Raw genomic sequence first — 17,666 nt, forward strand, 5'->3', positions numbered from 1 at the left:
ATAACCCATTATTGATAAAGTTGACATTGCCATTGTACACTTACCTTGTCATGTTTCCTTCCCTCTTTCCCCACAAGAAATCTCTATCTTATGTTCGGTTTACACCTTCCTGTTCATGTTTTTATTCCTTCTCTCTATGGAAATAGACATGATCGAAACAGAGATAACCAGGTCCAATATATAGGCTTTTTATTTATTTATTTATTTATTTATTTATTTTGCGGTACGCGGGTCTCACTGTTGTGGCCTCTCCCGCTGCAGAGCACAGGCTCCGGACGCACAGGCTCAGCGGCCATGGCTCACGGGCCCAGCCGCTCCGCAGCATGTGGGATCCTCCCGGACCGGGGCACGAACCCGTGTCCCCTGCATCGGCAGGCGGACTCTCAACCACTGCACCACCAGGGAAGCCCCTATAAGCTATTTTATCATAGTATATATGTTCTTCTTACTGTTTGCTCATTGGTTTTGTTTTGTTTTGTCAGTGTCAATACATGTAGATATAGCTCTTTTAATTACAATAATCTATTTCATTAGTTAAATATACTACAGTTTATTTACCCCTCTATTGATTGTATTTAGATTGTTTCCAGTCTTCACTATTAAAATTAATGTTCCTTGTAAATGTCTCTGTGTCTCCGTGTGCACATATGCCAAGAGTTTCTCTGGGATATATACCAAGAAGGGGAACGGCTAGATTTTCAGGTAAGTGCATTTTTAATAATACTGTTGTCAAAATGCTTTCCAAAATTTACACTCCTACCATCACTGTATGAAAATACTATTTTCTGAAGTCCTTACTTGTTATTTTCAAACTTTAAAAATGTAGAATTTTCAGATTTTGAAATTGTTGCTAATCAATGGCTATGATATTATATTTCATTATTATATTAAATGGCATCTTATTTACTACTAAACTTTTCAAAGTTGACTAGTCATTTGAGTTTCCTTTTTCCTGAACTGAATCTTCATATCCTTTGCCCATTGTTATGGGGTTGAGAAGTGAAGTATACGTGGAGAACAGGCTGGGACTATGGACCAAATGGCAGTGATTGGTTGTTATAAATAAATTAATCATGCTAAGATGTACCTGTTAAATTCTAACATGCATGTTTTTAGGCTAAATGTGATAGAATGCTTCTTGTAACTTTGCTTAGCATCACCTGTGCTTCACACACCCAGAGAAGATATAAAGGTTGCTGTACAGTCCAGAAAAATGTCATTTAAATTTCCTTCAAGGTGACTTTTCTGACTCTTCCAAAAACATAGATTTGTAGAATCCTGAGACTGGGATGAAAAAAGGCTATTTTAGATATGCAATATCCTTTCCACATCTTCTATTAATAGCTTCTATACCCATATTTTTAAAGCAAGGTAAAACATTTACTTGTTCACAGTAATACATGAGCTTGATCAATTGCATTCAGTCCAACAAAGTAAGCAGGTACCCATTCAAAATTCTCTTTTTGTATTAGGTTGTCTTTTCTGTATTTATTTATAAAATGTCTATGTATATTCTAGATAGTAATCCTTTGCTCTCTGTGTCATAAACAACTTCTCTCATTCTTGCTTGTTGCATCTTTTGTTGTTTGGAAATTTATAATTTCAATATAGTTAAATGTATCAATATATTCCTTTACGGTTTATTCTTTTTGTGTGACTTGTTTAAGATAGTTTCTCTGCCCCAATGCAATGAAGATATTCTTTATATTTTTCAGAAAGTTATACGGTCTTGAATCAAATGGAATTGAATATATGCATATCTTTTTTTCACATTTGGATATGCAGTTTGCATTTATCATAGTCTGACATATTGTAATGACACTTCTCTCATGAACTGATATCCCCTATATACAAGGTCTGAGTGATTTTTTTGTTTGTTTTTTCATTTCTGCTTTCTCTTTTGTCCTTTTGATGTAGTTGCCCTTTCCTGAGCCAACACCATAGTGGTTTACATCCTGTAAGTATATAAATAAGTCTTGGTAACTGGTATGAGAAGAGTGTCTTCCTCCTTCTTTCTCTTCAGAATTAACTCAGCTGTTTTTGGACTTATACCCTTTCATATTAATTTTGGAATAAATTTCTCAAATCCCGTGAAAAACACTGCTGAAATTTTAATTGAAGTCACATGGGATTTATAGATAAATTTGGTTGAGTTGAAATCTTTATGATGCTGAATCTTCATAGCTATGAACATAGTACACATTTCCATTTAATCGAGTTCCCCTTTAAATGCTTCAAAACTATTTTATAATTTTATCCATGTAAAACTAGAATATCTGTTTGCAATTTATTTCTAGTTATCTTGTTGTTTTGTCATATTGTAAATGTTTTTAAAAGATACATTATTTTCAAAGAGTTTATTCCTATCATATATGAATACTATGGATTTCATATATAAATCTTATCCCCACCATCTAGCTGATGGATTCACTAGTTGTGTGATTATATGTGTGTATAATCTCTGTGTGTATATATATATATATATATATATATATCCTTGAGTATATATGAATATATATCATAGATACTCATATATATGTATCACCAAGCTTATTATATGGGCTGCTCCATAATACTTGTAACTGTTCAGTTTTATGAAACATTTTAAGAATATAGTTATATCTCAAAACTCAGATTACTAAATACCAGAATTATTTAGTTTGCTAGAAAAATGTCTTAAAAGCATGGTATTAATTACTAGGGAGAATATAGAAAACATCACATAAGTCCCTGCTATGACCAAATTTGTCTTCTCAGCAAGTCAAAATAACCTCAGGAAAAATAATATCAACAATAATGATAATGACTATGTTGTATTGAGCTCTTATTGAGCTTTCTGAGCTGAGAACAAGTACTGTTCTCAGCACTTTACTGCTCTAACTCATTTAATCCTCACAATAAGGTAAGAAAGCTAAGCAGAAGTTAGTTTGCTCAATCACGCTGCTGGCAAGTGGCAGCACTTTTGAGTTTCTCTGAACGGAAAAATGTGGGATATTACTCTGTTGTTCTCAACTGCAGATGCTTAACCATAATTCTGAGACAACAGGACACCCCTTTGGGTTCCTGACACAACTCTGGTATGTATTTTGATTTACGTTGATCTTATCATAGTTGTGGTCTTCACTGTAAGTCATTGTAGCGAAAGATAAAAACTTTCTTTCGCCTTAAATCTGCACCATCTCCACATGCTCCGATATTAAAAAGCCGTCACAATTAAATTCACTTTTAAGCCTTTTAAAAACTTGATATGCTAGTTGATTCAAATTCATCTTAAATCATTGCTTTCTTTGAAAAACCCAAGAACTCTTAGTAGATTTTCTTGTAATTAATTTATTTATTTGGCTGTGCCAGGTCTTAGTTGCGGCAGGTGGGATCTTTGTTGCTGCCTGCGAGATCTTCGTTGCAGCCTGCAATATAATTCCCCGACCAGGGATCGAACCCGGGCCCCCTGCATTGGGAGGGCAGAGTCTTAAACACTGGACCACCAGGGAAGTCTCCTTATTAACTTTTAAATGAACAGTATATATGATCTTACATGTTTATATCAGGAAACAAAGTCCTAGGAGACTGTGTAAGTCGCACAGTTCAAAGTCTCATGGAGAGTCAGAGGCAGAATTGTACTTGACAGGATTCCTAGCTAAGCTCCTTGTTTGATCTTCCATAAAATGCAGATGGAGATCTGACACCTCAGTGATATTGAAAATTAGCTTAAATAAAGTTTATCAAGTGATATAGTAATATCATTGCTTCAAAGAGAAGTTAAAATAACACCCCTGCCCCCTACCCCAGCAACAGAGAGCTTCAATTTGGGAACTTGCAGAAATCCAGTGAAATAGAGCCTTAAATAAAGTAGGTTAAAATTTTATCTCCTTAAAATTTATAATCTTCTTAGTTGAAGTTTGTTTCCATACATTTTCATGGGTGCTACTTTCAAACTGTGTTGTGGGGAGCCCTAGCCATGTAATGTAGGTACCCTTGGGGCTATCTGAGTGCACAGGTCAAAAGGAGACTCCACTCCTGGAGCTCCAGGCCCCCACCCCTTCCTTTCTTCCTGCAGAGCAGCTCTGCTTTTATCTGTGACATTGGGTGGAGGAATAAGATTGCTTTAAAGTAATGGTTCTAAATCCACTGTTTCAGGGCATCTAATCAGCTAAAATGTCTACTTATCTAACTGCACACATTTTATTCTAAGCCTATATAGTACAAGTGAGTTGTAAAGCAGTAGACTACACTCTGAGGTCAAATGTAAAAGGCTGGCCTCCCTGAAAGAAAACCATTTCTCAGACAACACTGAATAAAGATTATGGAGTGCTACAGTTATTTATTTGATGCCTTATATAGAGTTTAGTGCCTTAAGAGCTGGATTGGAAACATCCTCTATAAATACCCCAGAGTGCCCTAAAGAACTGGTGTAATTCATTCTGAGCTTTTAGTTATTTCTGGCATCTTCAATTTACTTGGCTTTGGTCCTGATACTTAATACTTGATTCTATTTCTGGCCGACACAAACAATATATAAACAGCCATAAACACAAGAATTATTTTAAATCCACATCAGACCTGTAATTCAGTTCAACAAAAGCAGGATTTTGCGGCACCCTGCCTTCAGATGTTTTTGTTGTGCTATGTGTTAAAAGTATTTAGCATTAATCTAAGATATGTGTTCAGAGTTGAACCTCTTTCTGGTAATGATGCTGAGGTCAGAATTAAACAAAAATCGTGGACATGAGCTCTGGAGTATGAACCTCTACTCCTCCACTTACTAGCTGTGAGACCCTGGGCAAATGATTTAACTTCCCTGTATCTTAGAGGCAATAATGATACCTATTCCATAGGCTGCTATAAGGATCAAATGCAAAAAATACATGTAAACCACATGGAAAAGCATCTATCATATACCTTGCATATAGTAAGTGCTCAATCAACAAGTTATAATACAAGACTAATGTTATAAACTGTGCTATATCATACTTCTAATTTTTAGTTTCTGTTTGCCAACAATGGAGCATGATTTGACCTGCCATACAACTGAATCTATGCTATAATGAGTTTTAGTTTATAGTCACAAATGGCCTAGATTATCCAATTAATATCAAAATTTGTAATTTAAGAAATATTAAGGAACGTCCATTAAAATTTCTATTTTTTGGAATTAACATTTTTGTTAATCTCCGGTTTTCAAAATCTCATAAAGTTATTTTTTCTCTACTATTTTCTGGGACTCAATCTCCCCATTAGGCATTTTCTCATCTAACATTAGCAACATTTAAGCCCCTCCTTTGTCATCAGTTTTGTTTGTTTCTTCTTCTGTAGGTCATCTCTTATATTAGAAAGAAAATTTTAAAAAGAAGAAAATCTAGAAAAATAGGCATGCAGTTTGGCTCTGTTCAGCTAGACTTTACTTAGCAGAGAATGGCACATTTTGATTACGCATCCTTGATACATTTGCCAATTCTTCATTCAGTTCTGGGACTGTTGATTCCCTGCCTGTCTCATTATTATCTACCATCCTTGCTTCTGAGAGTGAACACATTTTGAGGAATTATGCCACCTAAGGAAAGGTTCTCTCCCTCTTCTGTCAAGTGCCAAGAAAGGGCCTGTAGTTAGATGAGACAGCTAGAGAGAAAGGAGAAATATTTGTTGTGACTGTGAAATAATTATCAGAATGAAGCATGCATAAATGACATCTGAGGTTGGACTACTCTGGAAGGAAACAATATTTATCAAGTGAAAGGTCAGATTGTTTGAGTCATCATTAGTACTTGATAGTTATAAAATAATTTGGGAGAAAGCATTACCATCCACGTAAAAGACAGCAAAGCCAAAATGCTTGGTAGATTGTTTGCCTCACACCTGCTTTGCTGTCATTAGTGGCTTTGATAACCGGCTGGTCCGTTAGAAATCTAATTTAACTAACTTCACCTTCAAATAAAGTTCTCTAGGCCCTCGTCCTCCATACGTTGGAATATGTACCTATTTAAAGTGTGAAGAGATTTTCCTGTTCTCAATAAGCATTGTCTCTCAGATCTCAGATGAAGATTGACAATTCAATGTGTGCTCCTGTGACCCAACTGAATTCATCTCTCTGCAGTCCTATCACACAAGGGTGTAATTTTATTTATTTTTAAATCATATTCTGAACTTTTATAAGGAAGCAAGTTTATATCAATGAATATGCCACCTGTAGAAGACCTGGTTTCTTGAAAACCTAAATTTGCTTTCAAGTAAAATTTAAAAATAATAATACCAAACACTTAGATTTATATTACACCAGTTGTCCTAGAATAATTATCACCTTTCATCTTCAAATGCATTCCACTTTGGGTGATCAATTAGATGGTTACTATATTTATATAACACTTATTAGGTGTTCTATGAAATTTATGTATATTAACTCATTTAATTTTCATAACATCTCAATAAGGTAGGTGCTGTTGTTATCCCATTTTATAGATAAGGAAATCACAGCATAGAGTCATTAAGAAAATTGCCCAAGGACAACAGAAATACTTCGAGAGGATGGAATTTGAACCCAAGCAGTCTGGTTCCATACATCTATGGTCCTACCCTCCATGCTATTGTAGACTCCATAAAGTTTGATACTTGTTTTCCTTTTCCCCCTTTGTTACACTTTTAAATGACCCTGTGGTCATGAGGACAACCTTTGGGCCTTCCCTAGAAACAATTCACATATGAACTTAAGGCCCTCAAATGCTTTGATACCCTGGGGTGTTTTGATCCAAACTTTCTGGAATTGGTTGTCTGAATAAGGACTCTGGAGAATGGAAAAAAGGGAGAAGGAAGAAGGAAGGCCTAGGTACTATCACCAGTTACCTCTGTAGGAAAACAAGCATTTATTCTCCTGGGACCATGCTATAAAAAATGGAAATGAGAAGAGAGGATGAGTTGACATTTGGAATTTAGAGATGACTGAATTGTAAAACAAAGAGAAAGATAATTTTTCATGTTTATGTAAAGATTGATATTTGAGCTAAGAGAGCATTCGCTGCAAGAAGATGCTTATAAAAGTCACTTTTAAAATAAAGGAGAAAATAAAAATGCAGAGAAAATATGAAAAATAAAATAAAGGAGAGAGAGCTCAGATCCCATTCCCAGCACTGGAAGCCAAGACTATATTTCTCAGCCACTGCCAAGATCCACCCAAATGTAGCAGGTCTGAGATCTTCAGTCACTTAAACCTGTGTAAAATGACAGATTCACAACCAGGGACTTATGTTAAGAGAACTCTTCGGTTTCTTTAAACTTGATCCAAAGAGAGATGGCTGCTATCTGTTTCACTGAAATCCTTATCTTAGCCATTCCAACTCACATTTCCAGGCAGCTTTGGAAGTTTTTCTGAGGATACTCAAAAGTCCAAGAAGGGCATGGGGTCCTTTGTTTTTACCAGGTTATATCTTCCCTAATCCCAACATATAGTTGGGATTCAAAGTGTTCCTCAATTAATATCAGCAAAATCACAACAATTTTCTCTTAAACATTTTTAGACATACTTTATTCAGGAGTCCATAGCTTTTTAGTTTCATTTTAAACAATTTTATTTTTTATATTTTTTGAATAAATATTTTTCTGTCTGTTTTTTTTTTTTCTTCTTGGCCAGATCCCTTACGATTACTAGCAATAATATGCAAGCATTTGGAAACTTATTTGGAATTCAAACTTATTTCTAAGCTTTTCACTTCATACTTCAAAGTAATTATGAGGTCCCCAAGATCAACCCCAGGTTTGATGATTTACTAGAAGGGCTCACAGAACTCAGCATATAGTCTTACTCATCTTTATGATTTATTACAATAAAAGGATACAAAGAAGAATCAGCAAAAGGAAAGGGCATATGGGGTGAAGTCCAGTGGAAACCAGGCACAAGCTTCCAGTCATCTGCTGATATGCCTAGTTTCCCCAGATATGAGTTATGACAACAAATGAGTTATGACAACAAAATTTCGTCCACCAGGAAAGCTTGCTAGGCTCAGCACTGGGGTTTCTATTTGGGACTAGTCCTGTAGGCACCTTTTGCCTGGCATGTACACAAATTCCAGACTCCCAGAAAGAAAGCAGGTGTTCAGCATAAACCATATTATTTGTACAAGCATTTTTGGTCCAGGGAGCCACTCTGATGAGGGAATGGAGGGAACTGTCCTGAAAACCAAGTTCCCAGATGCCTGTCCAAGGCCAAGCTTCTAAGCAGGCCTTACTAATGATAGCAGTCAAGCTTGCTCTTTTCTACACATATTTCATAGATTGATTTTCCACAAATAAAAATAACTTAAAGAAGTCAAATTATCTTCTCATAATCATGAGTCTCTAGTTGGGCCAAACCCCAATTATTCCAGTTCCCTATGCAATAGTCTTTCCAATAGACTCCACAGCTGCTCAGAAAAGCATTTGATATCCAAGCAACTAAGACTGATTTAAACAAATTGAAGCTAATAATCAAGGATGCAGTTATAGCTTTTTGTCATTCATATATGAACTAGAAATAATAATAGTCTCTAGATTAGCACTGTCCATGATAACTTTCAGCTGTAATGAAGTCTATAATCTGTTCTGTCCAATTCAGTAGCCACTATTAACATGTGTCTATTGGGCTCTTGAAATGTGGCGAGTGTGACTAAAGAAGTATTTAATTTTGTTTAATTTTAATTAATCTTATTTTAAATAGCCACATGTGGCTAGTTGCTACACACTGGAAGCACAGTTCCAGATAATTTAAGACTTATTTTGTTAAAGCAAATTACAGTAAATTCATAGATTAAATAGCCCCTGGAACACTAGAGTTTCCTTTTGATTTCCTGAGGGCCAAACCAATACCACCATATGGTCCCCGAAATGTCTTTATTTCTTGTGGTCTTAATCCAAACTTAGGAGGTTTAATCAGAATAAAGAATACTCCAACACCACTGAATGGACTGTTTGTTTTTCTTGAGTCATTTAAAAAATAACCTACTGTCTGGAGATTGGTAGTAGCTCATCTGCACAAGTGGTGCTGACTGATAGCCCTCAAGAAAAGGAAGAACCGGCACAGACTGATACAAAATCAGTGAACCTCAGTGTTTAATATCGGTTCACAGGTTTTTAGAGTTTACTGGTAACTACGCTGGAAAAGAGAGAAGGGAAAAAGCAAGCACAATAGTTTTCCTTAAAAAAGTACTTAGGGGCTTCCCTGGTGGCGCAGTGGTTCAGAGTCCGCCTGCCGCTGCAGCGGATACGGGTTCGTGCCCCGGTCTGGGAGGATCCCATATGCCGCGGAGCGGCTGGGCCCGTGAGCCGTGGCCGCTGGGCCTGTGCGTCCGGAGCCTGTGCTCCACAACGGGAGAGGCCAAAACAGTGAGAGGCCCTTGTACCGCAAAAAAAAAAAAAAAAAAAAAAAGGTACCTAATGAAATAAATAATAAATTTTAACTTCAAGTACTATAATGTTTAGCATACATACTTTCATAATATTCTATCCCCAAAATCCAGTAGAACTTATTTTTGTGTACGTATAAAACATAATAAAAAATGATAGCATATAAAGTAAGCAAGGTCATTTTTGAAATACAGTGAAAGCTCTGTTTTTGTTTTCTATCCCAGTATAAAATCACAAATTTTTCATCATTAGAAACTAAAAACAAACGAGTGCCATCTTGTGGTGGCATCTACCATTCCTAGATGATAGTGAAAATTGCCCCCACCTTCCAAAAAAGGCTTCTTAGTCCCTGTTAGAAATGCTGTCACCTCAATCTCAGGCACTCTTTCTGACTTGGTCTCTGGATCAGTTTCAGAATGTACAAAAGAAAAATAAAAACAAAATTGAAGAAGTGGATGTAGAGGAAAGGGCCCGAGGTTATTTACCTAAAGAGAAGTAAACACCAGAGTGAAAAAGATTTCTATGGAAAATAAAGAAATATTGGTAGTAGAAAAAGAATTTCAGAATTCATCAAGTGAAGCCGGCAGCCTAAGGAGAAAGTAAAAGTGTACATAATACAAGGTCTTTTTAAGGGAGAAGAAGGAAAAACTATATAAATTAATGTTTACCCCACTGATACTAGGGTTGCTGGTAAATGAAGACGGGAGTAAGAATAAAAAGTGAAAATATGGCTAGATCTATTTTATTCTACCTATTTTTAAAATGCTACAAAACAATATTACTAATATGAAAAGTGCTTTCTTACTAATAAATACAAAATATCTTTCAGCATAGAAAGTGGCATTCGAAACTAGGATGTTTGATTGCAGCGGGAGTCAAACGGGATTTGCCCACAGATGTATCACAGTGGTATATGGCACTAAAACACAGTGATCCATGACAAGTGTTAGGAAAGCTAAGATAAAAACCAAAGATGTCTTTATGGCAGGATTATTTAGAATCGTTAATATGTTCATATGCATCGTGAATACTCGAGACAGATTTGAGTTTCATCATTTTCTAAACTTTTATGAGTAAAGAACCATTTTTCCCCCTTTGGAGTATATCCTAATACTAGTGTTTTACGAGAACATTTTGTGAAATCTTGCTCTTATTCAATAGTTCCAAATCCTTGTCACTGAAGAAGCCTTTCAGCATCCTTTCTCATTTGCTCTACCTGGATATGTTGTCACAGAAGGAAAGTATACATATAACTAAGGAAACTGTTGTATCCCAAAATGAGAACTTGCCCTATTAAGTATGAGCTGGACATCACTTAATGTTGCCAACACAGCCAATGACTTCTTTTAAAACTTTTAGTTGTATCAGTAAACTAATAATCCCATTCATAGCCTTTAGGAGTGCTGACAAAGTCTTTCGCCAAAACAACTTACAAAATCAAGGAATATGGAAATAATTGTTGATTAGATGACCACTGGTAATATAGGTGCACTATATAAAGAGGTACTGGTGGATAAATAATATGTAACACAGATTGGGTAGCTGTTCACCAAATTATTTCACTTTTCTCCTAGTCTACAAACTAAGGTACATTTTCTGGTCTCCTTTAGTTTTGAATGCTATCATCTGGCTAATATCTAACTAGTGAGATGTGGATGAAATAATGTACATAACTTCCAGGCTTGGCTCATAGACACCTTCTATGTGGTTATATACTCTCTCTCTCTTTTCCCCAATTCACCAACAGGAATTGATGCCTAGAAAGACTTGGAAGCCATAGATTGAAAATCAGTCTTGCTCAGTCTGGGTTCCTGAATAACTGCATGGAGCAGTGGCCACGCTCTACTACACACCTCTGATTGGACTTTACATGAACAAAAAAGAAATAACTGTTATAAGTTACCAAGATTTCAGGTTCCTTCTGCTTATAGCATCTAGCACTATTTTAATTATTGAAGGAGGACATAGAATTTCTGCAACCAAACAGAGGCTTTGCTAAATTTGGTTAAATTTATTTTAAATTTTGTGATAGTACTTTGGTTTTTTTTTTTTCTTTTTCATGAGGCTCCATATCTTGTTTATTTATTTTTCACATATTTGGAAAACTAGTGAGAAAGAAACAATGCATGTAGAATCAGAAAGCCTGCCTTTTATTCTCAGCCACTTGCTAGTCATTGATTTTGAGTGTGTCACTTTCACTTAACTGTGTGGAACATCTTTGATTCTGTGATTCCCTTTTCTGAAACATGCTTAGCCTTCTCACCACCCCCACCCCAAGACATTCCCCCTAACGCATCCCCTTTTGCCTTTTTGACCTAAGCTTATCTCTTCTTATTCAGCCTTTCTCTAGTGCAACTTTCTAGTTCTGAATTATAGCAACATAACTCTACTATGTAATTATGTTTTCTTGCTCTAACTTACTGTTTCAAATCACTGGTTGATATGAAACTCCTCCATGGCACTCCATTATCTACTCTCTCTGCTCCTTGTATGGTTCAGCCTCATCCAGGACAGGTCTCCTCAACCAGGTTGTGACCATGTACCTAGCACCCAGTTAGGATGCAACTTCAGGATATGACACCAGGACTCAAGTTCAGGCCATCTGTCACAAAGATAGACCATATCCTGGGCAATAAAACCAACCACAACAAATTTTAAAATAATTTAAATAATAGACAATCTGTTCCCTGACTGTTAAAGAATCAAACTAGAAATCAATAACTGAAGACCAACAGGAAAATCTCTAAACATGTGGAAATCAAGCAACACATCTAAATAATCCATGGGTCAAAGAGAAAGTGTCAAAGGAAAAAAAATTAAATTCATAGAACTGAATGAAAATAAAAATACAACATATAAAACTATTTGGGCTGTAGCTAAAGCTGCAGCACCAGGGAAGATGTTTCTAGCACTAAACACTTACATTAGAAATAAGCAAAGGTTGTATGTCAATAATCTAAGTTCCTAACTCAAAATACTAGAAAAGAAAGAGCAAAATAAAGCTGAAACAAGCAGAAGGAAGAAAATATTAAAGAACAGAGATCAATGAAATTGAAAATAAGTTAAGCAATAGAAATCTTCAATAAAACAAAACACTGCCTTTTTTTAATCAAGAAAATTGCTAAACCTCTAGCAAGACTGACAAAATGAGAGAAGATATAAATTACCAATATCAAAAATGAAATGGGGAATATCACAACAAAGCCTGCAGTTATCAAAAGGATAATAAGGGAATACTATGAAATACTTTGTGCTCGTAAATTTGACAACTTAGAAGAATTAGATCAATCCCTTGAAAACCCCATACGACCAAAACTCATCCAAGATGAAATATATAATCTGAATAGTTCTTCAACCAGTAGATAAATATACTTAATTTTTAATTTAAAACCTCTCAAGAAAGTAATCTCCAGCCCAGATGGTCTCACTGGAAAATTCTATCAAACATTTCAAAAACAATTACACAAATTTCACACAGTCTCTTCTAGAAAACAGAAGAAGAAAGAACACTTTCCAACTTGTTTTATGAGGACAGTATTACCATGATGCCAGAACCAAAACAAAACAAAACAAAATAAAAGTTATTGACCAATATATCAATATCTTATGAATTTAGACATAAACATTTTCAACAAAACATTAGAAAACTGCATCCAATAATGTACAGAAAGAATTATATACCATGGTATTTATTCCAGGCATTCAAGGCTGGTTCAACAATCAAAAATTAATCAATGAAATTCACCATTACAACTAGCTAAATTAAAAAGTCATATGATCATATCAATTGATAAACTGATGCTGAAAAAGCCTTTGACAAAACCTCAAATCCACTCATCACAACAACTCCCAGCAAATCAGAAATAAAGGAGAACTCCTTCAACTGACAAAGAGCATCTTAAAAACCTACAAAGTACTTAATGGTGAAAGACTGAATGCTTTCCCCCAAAATCAGGCAGATAGTGAGGATGTCTATTTCACCACTTTTATTCAACATAACACTGCAAATTTTAGCCACTGAAGTTAGGCAATAAGATAAATAAGAGAAACATAGATTGAAAAGGAAGAGATGAAATATCCCTATCTGCACGTGACATGATTGTCTACATAGGAAATTCCAAAAATGCCACACACACACACACACACACACACACACACACACACACAGAAAAAACTCATTAGCAAGGCTGCAGGTACAAGAACAACACACAAAAATCATTCACATTTTTTATACTAACAATGAGCATGAAGAAATAAAAATTAAAAACAGAACACCATTTACAATCATTCTAAAGAAAATGAAATATTAGGTATATACTCAACAAACACATACAGGAACTATATGCTGAAAATGATAAAATATTGATTAAAAGAAGTAAAGAAACTGAATAAATGGAGAGACATACCAAACTGAAAGACTCAACAGTAAAGATGTCAATTCTCCAGGGGAGGGATAGTTAGGGAGTTTGGGATTGACATGTACACACTGCTATATTTAAAATGGATAACCAACAAGGACCTACTGTATAGCACGGGGAACTCTGCTCTATATTATGTAACAACCTAAATGAGAAAAGAATTCGAAAAAAAATAGATACATGTATATATGTGTAACTGAATCACTTTGCTGTACACTTGAAACTAACATAACATTGTTAATCAACTGTACTTCAATATAAAATGTTTCCAAAAAAATGTCAGTTCTCCACAAATTGATCTACAGGTTTAATGCAATTCCCATCAAAATCTCAGAAAAGTTTTTCATAGATGTAGTCAAGCTTATTCTAAAATTTATATGAAAAGGCACAGGCCCTAGAACAGCTAAAACAATTTTGATGAAGAATGAAGTGGGATGAATCACTCTATCTTACATTAAGGCTTACTGTGTTGTAGTAATCATGACAGTGTGGTATTGGCGGAGGCATAAACACATGTAAATCAATGAAACAGAACAGATAACTCAGAAATAATCTCACACAAATATTTTCTGCTCACTTGCAAACCACAATTTGAATGAATCCTCAGAGTTTATGCTGAGTGAAAAAAATTAATGCCCCCAAATTACTTACTGTATGATTCAAAATACACACAAACATACACACACACATATATATGTATGCATATATATATTTTTTGAAATGATAAAATTTATGAAAATTTATTTCATACAATTATATGTAAATCTACAAATTTTTCAGTAAAATTTCAATTAAAAAAAACCCACAGTCTTGCTACCAATAGTTACTGTTCCTCCACCACCATCACCAGCAACACCTAGAGTGACCACCCATTCCAGTTTGCCCAGTACTGAGAAATTTCCCAGGATACAGTGCTTTCTGCATTAAAATTCAGACAGTCCCTATGTAGAAAACCCTAAAGATTCCAAAACAAAACAAGACAAACCCTAAAGGATTAATAAGCAAATTCAGCAAAGTTGCAGGATATAAAATCATTATATAAAAATCAGTTGCATTTCTATACATAATAATGTACTATCCAAGAAGGAAATTAAGAAAACAATTCCATTTACAATAGCATCAAAGTAATAATATATTCAGGAATAAATCCTGCCAAGAAAGTAAAAGACTTTTACACTAAAAACTACAAAATATTGCTGAAAGATATTAAATAAGACACAAGTAAGTGGAAAGAATTTGGTGTTAATGAATTGGAAGACAATACTATTAAGATACCCATTCTACTCAAAGTCATTTACAGATTTAACACAATCTCTTTCAAAATTCCAAAGGCATTTTTTGCAGAAATAGAAAAAAATTAAGGGAAAATCTTCATGACATTGGACTTGGCAACTATTTCTTGGATACGGCAACAAAAGCAAAAATAGATAAATGGGACTACATCAAACTTTAAAACTTTTGTGCATCAAAGGACAAAATTAACAGAGTAAAAAGACAACCTATTTAATTAATAGAAAATATTTACAAATCATATATAGCTGATAAGGGGTTAATATCAAGAATATTGAAAGAACTCCTACAACTCAACAATAAAAAATCAATAACCCAATTAAAAATTGGAAAAGAACTTGGCATTTCTTCAAAGATTATATATGAATGACCAATAAACATATGAAAAGATGTTTAACATCACAAAACATCAGAGAAGTGGAAACTACAATGAGATATCACTTTGTACCGACTGGGGTGACTACATTCAAAAAAGCAAACAATAACAAGATGAGGATGAGGAGAAATTAAAACACTTATACACTGTTGGTGGAATTATAAAACAGTGCAACTGCAATGGAAAGCAGTATGGAGGTCCTCAAAAATTAAAAATAGAACTACCATATGGGCCAGCAATCTCACTTTTGAGTATATATCCGAAAGAATTAAAAGCAAAATCATAAATATTTGCACATCCATGTTCATAGCACTATTCACAATAGTGAAGAGGTAGAACCAACCCAAATGTCCACTGAGGGATAAATGGATTAAATAAAATTTAGTATATATATATATATATATACAATGGAATATTATTTAGCCATAAATAGGAAAGAAATTCTGTCTCATGATGCAATGTGGGTGAACCTTGAGTATATTATGCTAAATGAAATAAACCAATTACAGTGAGACAAATACTGCATGATTCCACTTGTATGAGGTATCCAAACTAGTCAGATTCATAGAAACAGAAGGTAGAATGATGGCTACTAGGGGTTGAGGAGAGGGGGAGAAGGGGTGTTGTTTAATGGATATAGAGTTTCAGATTTGTGAGATGAAAAAGTTCTGGAGATCTATTTCACAACAATGTGAATATGCTAAATACTACTGAACTGTAAACTTAAGAATGGTTAAGATGGTAAATTTTATGTTATGTATTTTCTACCACAATTACAATGAAACTGAGACAGTCCCAGTCAAACTGGAGCAAGTTGGTCACCCTAGCACCATCACATTCAGCAAAAGGAACATTGTGTTGTAACTCCGTATTAGTAATAATGAATCCTCCTCCTTCTTAGGCTCAGAGAAAACTGCTCTCCTACAAACTTGAACACAGCACACTTTCTTTAGTCCTCCAAGACAGGGGGACACAAGATTAAGAAATATTAAGGAAGACTTAATTGAAACTTAGAATCAAAAGAATGAGACTCTGCACATGCTCTCTCCCTGGAATACATAAGGATAGGACAGGCTGAGTGGTCTCCAAAGAGCGAGGTGTCTGATGAGACAGACTGTTTCATTTTTAATTGTTGGTTATGCCCTTATTTGAAAAGCCACTATCACTACATCTTTAGGAAAGCCTTAATTACTGCTGTCTGATGTCTGCAGGGATGTGAGGAATTAAGAGTTAGTTGGTGTGCCCACACTTGGGTCTGAGGGTTAAAAAGAGAAAAGTGTTCTCCTCAAGCCAGTGTTCAACAATTGCTCAATTTAAAGGTGAATCCTGGGGCCAAAACGGTGAGAGCCAGCCACCCCTTCCCATGTTGAGGTTCTCACTCCACAGCCACTCTTGGAGACTCAGTGATTAAGTTCTCTGCCTTATCTACTTGACAAATATTTGCTTGAATATTTAGCTGAGTGAAATTTTCTTCATAAAGTTTTCTTCACATCTACCTCTAGATGTAATGATTGTTATTAAATCCTCTCTTGCAGCTGCCAAGTAAGTGGAAAGATTAGTTTCCGTGGACCTCAGGGCACATTTTCCAATATGCATCGCATAGGACAGCCCATAGCTGGACACAGCAGAATAAACAAACTGGACTCTTCCCATCCCTCCCCTACCACATCCTGTGACAAAAACTGTAACGTTGTACCTTCTCTTTTGTCTACAGCTTCCTTCCACATACCTTAAAATAATTGGACCATGGTATGAATTAATCACTTTCCAAATTTCCTGTTCTTAAAAAAAACTTTAAAAGTATGGTTTTAATTAGAAAGAATAAACAAAAAATTTTCTCATTCTTTTGGAGTTGAAAATGACTTAAGAATTCCTTATGATCAAATTCTACATGCAGAAAAATTATTCCTTCAGTGTTTGCATTCTGTACCCTCTGAATCAGGTTAGGAATAATGGCTCATGTTTTTTCTTAACCCTATGGAATCATTCTTTTGAAAAAGAAATGCTATTAGAACCCTACTAGCAAGATCCCAGGTAGGGACTTTTGAAATTTCATGCTCTGGATTTATTTATCTACTATTATATTCCCACCATGTTGATCTCTTTAGCAGTTCCTAGAGCAAACCATACTTATTAAAATACTCCTTTGTCTTTGCACACATTATTCTCTTTGCCTAAAATATCCCTTCCTCCTTCCTTATCTTCCCACGTTTCCT

General features: G+C 35.1%; 1 protein-coding gene across 1 annotated transcript in view; it reads right to left on the minus strand.

The window, feature by feature from the left end:
• Nucleotides 1–1,152: 1,152 nt before the first annotated feature.
• Nucleotides 1,153–17,666, minus strand: part of AIMP1 (aminoacyl tRNA synthetase complex interacting multifunctional protein 1) — a 168,287-nt gene continuing 151,773 nt past the window's right edge. The window contains exon 8 of the mRNA XM_067735398.1: nt 1,153–1,284. Coding sequence (XP_067591499.1) covers nt 1,168–1,284 — 117 coding nt within the window. The 3' untranslated portion in view covers nt 1,153–1,167. The remainder of the gene's footprint in view (nt 1,285–17,666) is intronic.

Source organism: Pseudorca crassidens, chromosome 4, assembly GCF_039906515.1.
Source record: "Pseudorca crassidens isolate mPseCra1 chromosome 4, mPseCra1.hap1, whole genome shotgun sequence".
NCBI classification, from domain to species: Eukaryota; Metazoa; Chordata; class Mammalia; order Artiodactyla; family Delphinidae; genus Pseudorca; species Pseudorca crassidens.